Here is an 11,873-nt window from a genome sequence, read left to right on the forward strand (position 1 = left end):
CAACAACAACCCAGTGTCGGTGTGAGACGTTTGTGCATCCCTTTAAACAAATGAACAACACTTGTTAGCTGCAGCCTTAGCAACCAGTTTGCTATTGATTATTGCCAATAGGCATTGGTCTGATGTGTTCGTACAACAATATTTATTTCCCAACATGATGTGAACTCCTTATGCAGGGTCTTTTACATCCATATCAATAAAGGACGCCTGCGAGAAAACTGCTTACATGGAGCAGATTTTTAATCAAATCACGCTTCAGCCACTAAACTGAACAAGAAAACTACACTAGCTTCTCTGCTTTCATTCCTTTTACATTAAATTGTTTCACAGCACTGTGGCCTGATCACAAGTGTTGGTGATGCAGATGATACCTGCATCATTAATGAGAGCCATAATGGAAGTAAAGGAACTTCTCTGAGGTGCCGCTTTAATAAATTAGATAACACATTATCTGAAAAGCTTCTCTCTCGCCACCGCGGCGGTGCCATAAACACAGGCGGTGAGACGGATACTCTTTTCTTAATATGCATATGTGTGTGTGTGAATGACTGTGCTAATGTGTGTGTGTGTCTGTCTGCCTTTTCCCCCAGAGGGAGACAGCGGGGGACGCATCAGAGTCGGCTCTGTTGAAATGCATCGAGGTGTGCTGCGGGAACGTTCGTAGCATGAGAGGCAGGAACCCCAAAGTGGCAGAGATCCCCTTTAACTCCACCAACAAGTACCAGGTAGTGCACTGGGGCTAATGTCACATCACAGCTTTGTGCTTGAGCTGCTGCTGCTGCTGAAACAAGACGACGGTGAAATCCTAAAACACTTTTTGCAGACTACTCAGCATTCATAGCTTTACTCTTGGTCAAAAAATATCCTACCGTTACAGATTTTAAAGTATGTGGTAAGCTTTAAGTTTGCTCACATTGCAATTTAGTTGTAAATAATTGTCCTTTTAAGATACATCTACTGTATAATATTTAGATTTGAACATAATTTTTTATTTATAGAATTCATTTATTTTTGACAATTCTGTCAGCCCCCCTTTAAAAACACAGTATAATGATGTTTTAAAAAGACGGATGTTCATGCTTTGAGTCACTCATGCATATTCATGTTTAACCTTTTTGCATCCAGGGAAGGCAGCCTCAACATGCATGCTCTTTTACAGCAGCACCCCTATTTTACATTCACATGGTTGCACGTATTCGTATTTGGAAGCTGCCCAATAAGCCACAACCAGAGGCCAAGCAGAAACTGTTGCAGTGTTAAAGCCCTGTGCAATGTATCTTCTTTTTGACAGTAAGGTGCTGTGTGTGTGTGTGCGCGTGTGTGTGTGGATTATAAACGGGTTTTCTTTTTGGCTCTTTCAGAAGATGCTCTGTCCTTGCTTTTATGTTTTATTATGATCGATTATTTCTTTTAAAACTCAATGTGATATAAATGTGGCACATTAGTGGCACCCTGGACTTGATATTTACGACTGCACATCTGCTTCGTTTTTGTTAACTTTAGACATTAAAGGAGCTGTCTGTAAGTTTTGCTGTCTTTACATAACATTTTACCACCAGTGTAAACTCTTGTCTCGGTCACATCTTTTCTGCCGCTGAAGCTAGCATGCTAACCAGCTAGCCACAGCCTTAGCATGCTAACCAGCTAGCCACAGCCTGTGCCATCATTTTCCAAAAGCGACTCGACGTAGCCTGAAGTTTAGCAATGTTCAGATAACAGATAATAACCCATTGTCTTGTAAATAAAACAGTGGCACAGCTTTAAAGGGTTAGTTCAACATTTTGGGAAATTCACCTATTGCCATAATCGCTATAGTCTTAGGGATAGGTTGATTACCTTTACTAATCGGTGCATGTTGTTTTGAGATCCGCGGGGCAGAGATGCAAGCTCCAAAACGCTCTTGTTGAGAAGTTGTGTCCTGCACATTCACCACCCTATGAAATAATAATGTAACATTACAAGACAGAGTTGTTTTCGAGGCAAATGCGTAGCCGGAACTACATTCCAGACAAGGCTGCTGGGCGGAGTGATTTCAAAAGTGTTTGCTTCAGGTGTCATAATGTTACATAATTATACATGATTATCTCATAGCGTGGTGAATGTGCAGGTCACAACTTGTCCACCAGAGCATTTTGGAGTTGTTGGATTGTGTATTTGATGAGTTTGATGAGGGACAGGGGACCTGTACCATTCAACTCCATTGTGTTCACTGAGCAGCTCACGTCTCTGCCCCGCCCATCTCAAAACAACATGCACCGATAATCAAAGGTAATGAACCTACTGCTATACTGCCCTACAACGCAAGAAAGGGGTAACTCATTTTTTGTCAAAAATGAGATTTTGTCATTTTTGGGACATTAAAGGTCTGCTACATCATGTGGATAAATATCTTGACTCAACGTTTTCTTATTTGGGATATATTTGCGGGTGGTTTTCACAGTAACTCCCAAAAACTGGGGTGAAACAACAAGAGAACACAGTAACTAGAGTTACCCTTTTCTTCCTGTGTATAGAACTACCCAAAGCTGTGGGGAAACAACGAGAGAACACAGTAACATGAGTTACCCTTTTCTTCCTGTGTATAGAATGTTCAACAGGCCCTACTGTACAACAGGCTACTACCATTTTAGAACCAATGGGAGTTAGTTTCCCCTTTCTTGCGTTGTATGGCCAGCTTATATTTTGCCTCAATGCACAAAAAGACAGAGGTAACTCTGAAATAAGGGTAAAATGTTAAGTTTGACTTACATATTTTTACACAGCTAGAATACTACTCGCAAAAGCCAGGATTTGACCAATTTTCAGAATCCTAAGTTCAATACAGTTGACTGGACAAGAAAATACTTTAAACTCATTTTTCTCAGAACTGCACTCTGAGGAGTTACCCCTTTCTTCCGTTGTAGGGCAGTATAGTATGACTATAGGGATTATGGTGATAGGTGAATTTGTCAAAATGTTGAACTATCCCTTTAAAGTGACTCTATATGGGTATGAGATAGGTAAAAACATGTTGAATGGATAAAGATTTTTTTTTTAATTCTCTTGTCAATAATAATTAGATCAGTTGATGTACTTCTGAAGAGTCTCGGGTCGAGGTGGATGCTTTGTTCCATCCTGTCGGAAACAACAACAGCAACAGCATTAGGAAAAGAAAAATTAAAAGTTAATATTGAACTATAAAAAAGTCTTCGCACTTTGCTCAAGGGCACCATAGCAATTAAAGCAGGGTGGGGGGTGGGGGGGAGTGTTAGTTGTTGCTTCACTTTCCACACCCGGTCTTTTCCAGCCCCTGTGTCTTGAGATTTGAACCAGCATATGAATAACGCAGCAGTGATGGTGAAGCAAACAAAGGACTCTCTGCGTGCGTTTTGTGCACCTGTTCCCTGATTTAAAATAGGAACGTCTGTGTTGAGGGGTGGGGAGAAAAAAAAAAAAAAAAAAAAGGCAATTTTGCTCTGGTTTTCTGAGATTAGATATACTGTGACTCAGATACAAATTACCTTGGGGAGTATGTGCGTGTGTGTGTGCATGGGAATGTGTGTTTTTTTTTTCCTATGTGTGTGGTGGGGGGGAAGGGTAATGCAAGGAAGCACGCCAGAGGAATTCATGTGAGAGCATGAATGAAAGCTCCTTCAACACGGGGAATACATATGACTTACAGTGTGCACTCAGTCAAGTCAGTTTCAATAAGACTTTTATTTCATACCACTTGGAAAAAAAAATGTGACAGCAACTCCCCAAAAAATGATTGCCGGCACGAACGTGAAATCCATTCTGGAGTATTACTAAGGAGTGCGTGTCTGTCCTCGGCCTTTTTCCAACTGAAGCACAATCATTGTAGAGCAGCAAGGAATTACCACCGACAGTAAAACACACCTTGCATCTGAAATGTATCTTCTTATGTGCTTAACCGTGTTTTTTATCCTCCTTCCCCCCCTTTCTGTCAGCTCTCTATCCATGAAGTGGAGGACAATCCCTCCGGTCATATTCTGGTCATGAAGGGAGCGCCGGAGAGGATCTTGGACAGGTTGGTTAATCAATAATGGATCGATTATATGTCTCACATGAAATGCTGCAGAAAATTTTGACTTATTTTTCATTTACCTTTTTCTGGCGCGCCTCACAGATGTAGTGTAGTAGTGTATTGTCCATAAAAAACCCCCGCCATGAAACGACTCTTAACCAGCAAATGAATCGATCTCGCTAACAAGTATTACCGATATATCTCAGACCTGATAAAGCCACGGAGAGATTCGCTGTTGTCAGGAAACTATTAAAACACATCAGCGAGGAGCTCCATTGCTCTGGGTGACATGTCCCTTCATCACCGGGAACAAACTCTAATCCCACATACAGTACGCTGTCCCACTGCTGTAAAAACCCACTGCAGAGGACACAAATATGTATTAATCAAAAAGTAGTCCTCGACAAAATTCTCTATTTACTCCTGTTAGAGTAATATTTTCTGAAACTTGACAGAACCCAGCTGTTTGGGAAATGATTTTAATGGGCTCGGGGCCACAGAGAAAGTAAGGATGTCGGTGTATTGAGAGACACGGCAACACTTTGTTTTGGTCTTTTCATGGGATTTTTCTTGAAATGAGAAAAAGATAAAATACCAGCGGCTTTATCCTTCAAAGGTCCCATATTATATAAAGTGAGATTCCCATGCCTTTATTGATTATAAAGCAGGTCTAAGTTCTACACTGATACTGTGAAAGTATCGAGTCCTAGTCCACAGATGTACACAGCCTGCACTCACAAACTGAGCCACAACAAAGCAGTCGCTGCTTGCTCTAAGCCCCGCCCAACATGGGCCACCATGATACCTTGCAGGATGCATGTTTTTGAGTGTTTTATTAGGCAAGGCAAGGCAAGGCAATTTTATTTGTATAGCCCGTTTTTACAAACAGTTTGTCTCAAAGGGCTTTACATGGCATCGTAACAACATCCTCTGTCCTTAGACCCTCACATCCACTGAGGAAAAACTCCATGGAAAACCCTTTTAACAGGGAAAAATGGGAGAAACCTCAGGGTGAGCAACAGAGGAGGGATCCCTCACCCAGGACGGACAGACGTGCAATAGATGTTGTTACAGACAAGAAAACAGTTTACAGTTTATGTCACAGAATGTGCGAAATATGGAAATGTTAGCAGGAGTTGATTAATCTGAAATCTGCCAATTTTTTTATTTAATCACTCAGAAAACAGTCGGCCAATCAGTGCAGACTCTCAGAGCCTCCTCTCCTCTGATTGGCTGACCTGTAGTTACCAGAGAGGAGATGTAAAACTACAGTCACTGACTACATTCAGATGGTTTTTGGTTCTCAAAAGCACAAATATCTTCTAATGGATCATCAACACTTAAAATAAAACGATGTGAAAGTGTCAAATGTGGGGCTTGTGGGAGTTGTACAGGGTGAAGAGGGGTGAAGTCCTGAAGTGAGCAATTTTCAATTTTTGCTTCTTTTAAATAAGGATATCTCTGTGCCTGAACGGGGACACTCTCATGCCCTCTCCTGATTTTGGCCACAGTGCTACATTATGCCACGCATTTAATCTGACTTCTGGTCAGCCCTGAGCCGAGCGCTCCTCTGCCGAGCTCAGTTCCCACCAAGTGCCCCTCTGTGTGAAAACTCTGCATGCACAAACAGCCCACACTCCCACTAACCTGCTGTGGACGAGGTGCCCTTTCTCACTTTGCTCATCAGGGAAATTGTGTGGCCAATGTTGCAAAATAGAGTTAACCTTTAGGTTGGTATAAATATTCAACATACACTTAATGCAGAGCAAATTATACCTTATATTGAATTCATTAGAATGGCGTTGATTGTGTTAAGAATAGTCATGCGAACACAAACAATTATAGAAAACCGTGGATGTTGTTTTTTTTTGTCATAGTTTACCCACCCTGTGTTTTTACCTCATGATTATGTCTGTTATTTTTCAGCATTTGCAGATTATTGCTGTTGCTGTATAATAAACAACAGTGGCAGTAAAAGCATTGTTGGTAAATGTTTTACAGGTGCAGCACCATTATGATGCACGGCCAGGAGCATCCACTCGATGAAAACTGGAGAGATGCTTTCCAGAATGCCTACATGGAGCTGGGAGGGCTGGGAGAGAGGGTGCTCGGTATGTTTTGGTGCAGCCAACCAACTATTATGAATTTTTTTTTTTTCTTTCTTTTTTGGAGCAGTATCAGGGAGTTGCAGTTGAACACAAAATGTATCTTTTATTATCTTTTCAGTTAACAGGCTTGGTTAGCTAAAAGTGTGGAGTGCTTCTATATTGGAAGACTTTGCAGTCTTATCTATAATGTAAAGGTCCCGTATTGTATAAAGTGAGATTTCCAAGCCTGATTATAAAGAAAGTATAGTTTCCATATTCAAACCGTGGAAGTATCAGAGTCTCAGACCACAGAGAAACGCACACGGCCTGTATTCAGAAACCTTAAAACGAACTGTATGTGATTTTGTGATGTCACAATGAAGCGGTTACCGCCCTCAGCCATTTGAAAATCTGGCCTCTTAGGCTCAGAGCAATGCTCTCTTCTGATTGGACACTGACCTGTTGTCACTAGAGCTCCACAGAGAAGATCGGTGAAACTACAGTGAGATAATTTTGGTCTTCTCATATTAGTTAAAACTTAAAATAATGTGCAGGAAAAGTGTGAAATATGAGACTTTCAAATAGAAAGACTTGGAGCTGAAATTACAAAAATGATCAGAGCTTCTGGTTTTTCTGAGGTGTGAATTTTGTATGTGGTGTTGTGTGGATTATCAGGTGCTAATGGGCTCGTAATATGTTTCAGGTCAAGCTCTGTGCTGAACTCTGAAATAATTTGTACATGAAATAACATTTTCCCATCCTAAAAATGCAAAAGACACATTTTTGGGCAAAAAGTCATTACCTGAAGTTGAACTGAAGCGTTCAGCATCCAGACTGTGTAAATGTCATCATTGTGACAACCGAGTGGAGGGGGGAAAAAAAGTTACCTGGCATCTTTTTAAAAAGTGCCATAGGTAACAATTATGTGCTATCATCATTTTGTTAGAGTAGGTGTCACTTTCTCACACAGTGAAATGTGGATTGGTGCCATTTTGGGGAGTGAAACTCCTGAAATCATGTAAATTATTAAATCACAGTTATGCCCTGGGTGATGATGATGGTCGGCTGTTTCATGACAAGGAGAGGCTCCGCCACTTTTATTACCGAGCCTGGTTTTTCATCAGAGGCGTTTTTATTTGGCTTTGCTCTATAGGGATTCTGCAGATACATATTTTAAAGGGCTGTGGATCATGAATTAATAAAAATGGCTGATTCAATTTGTATTTCAGACCTGCAAACTCCAAATATACATCTAAAATTAAAAGTGATTTGTATGCATAGTGTAAAGTAAAGGATCACTGCAGCCAGGGGACAATGTATTTTTCTGCCCTCAGACCTCTTTTGTACTTTTTATATATATATATATATTTGTATAAAGACATAGAGCATCTTTAATGTTGGATGTTTTGGACTTTAAACATCCTTAGTGTCATGAAAAATAGTCTTTTGAAGTGGCTCATAAATTTGTTGTTGTTGCTGCCGTCTACTCTCTTGAGTCACTTATGAACGATCACCGCATCGATCCCTCCTCTCTCTCGCAGGCTTCTGCCACGTGAATCTGTCTTCATCCCAGTTCCCTCGAGGGTTCACCTTCGACTGCGACGACATGAACTTTCCCACCGAGCAGCTCTGCTTCCTGGGTCTCATCTCCATGATTGATCCGCCGCGTGCCGCTGTGCCTGACGCAGTGGGTAAATGCCGCTCTGCTGGTATCAAGGTAATTGGTTCCACAGAATTCAACCTTCATTGTAGTTCCTGAAAAGCCTTTCCTGGGGCTTAATTTATCAGGCTTTGTAGAGAGAAGATTTGCATGTAAAATGTCTTTTCAAATCACAAAACGGACAAGCAGCAGCTTCAAGGTACACTGATGGATGATAATCGATAGATAAATGAAGACGTGTTGCTTAGAGGATAACAACTTCACTATGTACACTCTGGAAAAAAAAAAATGCACAAAAGGTGTAAAGCCCCTAAAATCTTATCTATTTTCATCATCAAGAATAAATTTAATTATGTGATGAGAAAATTAACAGTTGGGAAATTGTAAAAAGGAAATTCAATTTTTGAAGTAAAACCAAAAAGTTGGTGATAACGAATGAACTTCTTCTGCTCCAACACCGACTCTATGAAAGGATCCATTTAGTTAAATGAAGATTCAGTCAATTCATTATATGTTAATCAACTGCAAATACACACACACAGCAGATGTTTTGTCAGGAAAGTAATAAGCCAGGCTGTGGCGAGGTTAAAAAACTACCAGCAGAGATGAAATTGGATAATGAAGAGAATGAGGCTTTCTAATTTCAGGAAGAATCACTACAAATATGGGAAAACAGGATTTTTTAGCACATTTAATTTCAGGTACAGTAGCTGTCGTACCGTGCTGCCTTTGAAAATCATTTCTGAAAGACACATCGTAATTGGCTCAAAGACCAAACTGGAGGCAGAAGTGAGTCACGATGTTGCCACTGGTTAAGTGAAAAAGAAAAAAAATGTTCAGGAGTTCAGGCTTAAAAAAAGGCAAGGAAACTGATCACATGTGTGATAAAATGCTAAAATAACAAAGTTTTTTAAAGAGTTCTAGTTTTGTGTGCACTATTACCTATAAAGCATGCCTTGTCTTCTTTTTATATACACTCTACTATAGAAACACTCCTCCATCACTATTTTAGTTAGAGCAAGCAAAACAGTTGAACAGTATATAATCTATATTACAGTAGGCTGAGACCTAGCAAGCAAAAAATAAATTTAATGCCAAATACACCTGGATATACAGTACATTATTGCTATGAGTAAGATAATTTAAAGGGATGGTTCAACATTTTGGCAAATTAGCCCATTGCCATAATCCCTGTAGTTTTAGCAGTAGGTTTGTTACCTTTAATGGTCGGTGCAAGCTATTTTTAGAACGGCGGAGCAGAGCCGCGAGCAGGCAATAGGATTTCTTGGTTTCCCTCATCAAACTCATCAAATACACAATCCAACAACTCCACAACGCTCTTGTGGACAAGTTGTGACCTGCACATTCACCACGCTATGAGATAATAACACAACGTTACCACACAGAGTTGTTTTAGAGGGAAATTCATGCAAAACCGCTGATGCACGTTCCCGTCGGGGGCAGTTTTTCATCAAGCAGTCTCTGCATTTCCCTCTACAACAACTCTGTGTGGTAACGTTGTGTTATTATCTCACAGCGTGGTGAATGTGCAGCTCACAACTTGTCCACCAGAGCGTTGTGGAGTTGTTGGATTGTGTATTTGATGAGTTTGATGAGTTAGAAACCAAGAAATCCCATAATGAGCCTCCGTAGCGTAGCTCTGAGCAGCTCGCGGCTCTGCTCCGCCGTTCTAAAAACAGCTTGCACCGACAATTAAAGGTAACAAACCTACTGCTATGACTATAGGGATTATGGAAATGGGACAATTTGCCAAAATGTTGAACTGTCTATCCCTTTAAACTTTAGGATGGATCCTGAACACTTTTAGCCAAACGTGGAGATGTGACATCAACATGAATGTTAGAATATTCTTCCATGTAGATGATATCATCATAGCTGCGATGAGATACGTGGACATGCTTTATATAACTACCAAATGGTGTCACAGACGGACGACTGTCAGCTCGTTGCCTGAGTGAGCTGGTCTGGATACAATACAGTTGTGCACAGTATGTATGTACAGTGTGTACTCCCATACACATCTGTACAGGTCCAGTGTATTCAGCCTGAGCTCAGGTTGAAGGGTTAATGGGTGAAGCAGGAACATTTCAGCTCAAAGTGCATCCTTGCTCCATGGCATCACTCCAAAAGGCTTTAGTGTTATATAGAATATAGTGCTCTATTTTTTTTTTTTATTGCTCCTTCATTCAGTCTTCAAGTCCTGCTATATGCTGTTGTCATGGTGGTTGGTTGGGCTTTCAGAAAAACATATGACTCATTGCTTTGCTTTTTCATAAAATGTTTTCAAATAAATGATTTGTGTAGAGCTGTAAACCTGAACCGTGGACGCTCTGTGCTCATCTGACTGTCTGTGTGTCACAAACATGTTTCACAAATGCCACAGATATTGGTTTAACCCTTTTTTAGTTGAAGGTTTTTTTTATTCCTTCATCTCTGGCCATAGAAATAGAAAAGGTTAGATTTTGTCCACTGTGTGATTTTGATGAAACTGACAATGAAGTCTGTTATAGTCTAGGGTTTTTTGTTTTTTTTTGTCACTTACTGTATGAGATGAAAAGTAAAAAATGTGCCTCTGCCAGTTCCTTGTATTAGGATTAATAAAATAAACTTAACATATGTCAGCAGAGCTCCGTCAGAACATGAAGCAGCTTGAAGATCACACTGAGACTAATCACTAAAACGCAGTTTAACTCTGTGGAATGAAACATGGAAATATGCTGCCTGAAACCGGTCATATGACTCACTCATAAGCCTTTGCAGGTGCTCTGGGTGCCTGTTGCCCCAAGTTACCACTTTGTTTTTTGGATTCGAGTTCATTATTTTTCCTGTGAGACCACCACACACACACACACACACACACACACACACACACACACTGTGTTATCTCTGGAGATGATCCGCCGCTAACTCTTCTCCAGTGTAACTACACAACATATTCAGACTGACTTATCGACCCTACAGCTCCAAACTGCGCTGTAGCTCAAGCACGCCGTGACACATGATATACAGATGAGATATAGTGGGGGATAATAATGTGATGAGATGACGTCTTGTGATTTATGGGACTTCTCTGTCGGTCCGGTCAGGTGATCATGGTGACCGGAGACCACCCAATCACAGCCAAGGCCATCGCCAAAGGTGTGGGCATCATCTCTGAGGGCAACGAGACGGTCGAAGACATCGCTGAGAGGCTGAACATCCCCCTGAGCCAAGTTAACCCCAGGTGTGTGTGTGTGTGTGTGTGTGTGTGTGTGTGTGTGTGTGTGTGTGTGTGTGTGTGTGTGGGTGTGTGTGTGTGTGTGTCAGGCTCTGTGCTCAGGCTTTTAAGACTGACTTTTTCCTGTGACTAAAAGCATGAGAGCCGTGACAGGCCGCCTGGATGTGTGAGTCTGGTTGAAGAAATCGTTTTTTAAGCACACTTTGGGAACTGAACTGAGACGATGTAGAAGTCACATGGTTCCATACTTACACTTAGTAGATCCGAGCACAGCAACATATAGTATGTGGATGGTGCACTTAAAGGAATACTTCACCCAAAATAGATAATTCACCAATTTTCTATTTAGCGCTGCCCCCGACCAAAGATTTTGTTGGTCGACCAGTAGTCGTCACTTATGGCGATTAGTCGACTAATCTTTTTTGCCCGTGGTCAGGTTGAGAATTAATTAATTAATGCTCGACTCTCCGGCCGTGTTGGGTCCGAGATTCAACAACAAGCCGGTCGGGTTTTAGCCTACCGTTATTACCGGCACCGGTGACAGCGGTGATACGAGAGAGACTGCCGTGCCGTGTAAAAAAAAACAACAACAACAACAAAAAAGTGTCGTCATGACTTCCTGTATCTGGCCCTTCAAAATAAAAGCCCCAAAGCCTTTCATATACAGTTCAGTCATTGATTTTGACTTAATTTTGACAAGACACGGCTCCAAATGTTTTTGTTTTTTTTCCTGCGAACAATCGACCAATGAAATTTTGGTCGGCTAATGATTTTTTGGTCGACCAGTGCTTGGTCGACTATTTGGGGGCAGACCTCTTTCTATTCACCATCATGCCAAGGAAGGGATTTGGAGAACTTTCAGTG

At 41.1% G+C, this 11,873-nt stretch overlaps 1 protein-coding gene across 1 annotated transcript in view; it reads left to right on the forward strand.

Annotated features, from left to right (window-relative positions):
* atp1a2a (ATPase Na+/K+ transporting subunit alpha 2a) overlaps window positions 1-11,873 on the forward strand; it is a 42,673-nt gene that overhangs the window by 14,897 nt on the left and 15,903 nt on the right. The window contains exons 11-15 of the mRNA XM_085805624.1: window positions 591-725; window positions 3,948-4,027; window positions 6,026-6,135; window positions 7,653-7,828; window positions 10,879-11,015. Coding sequence (XP_085661750.1) covers window positions 591-725; window positions 3,948-4,027; window positions 6,026-6,135; window positions 7,653-7,828; window positions 10,879-11,015 — 638 coding nt within the window. The remainder of the gene's footprint in view (window positions 1-590; window positions 726-3,947; window positions 4,028-6,025; window positions 6,136-7,652; window positions 7,829-10,878; window positions 11,016-11,873) is intronic.

This window comes from Trachurus japonicus, chromosome 17 (assembly GCF_045865225.1).
Source record: "Trachurus japonicus isolate A0001 chromosome 17, Traja_1.0".
Taxonomy (NCBI): domain Eukaryota; kingdom Metazoa; phylum Chordata; class Actinopteri; order Carangiformes; family Carangidae; genus Trachurus; species Trachurus japonicus.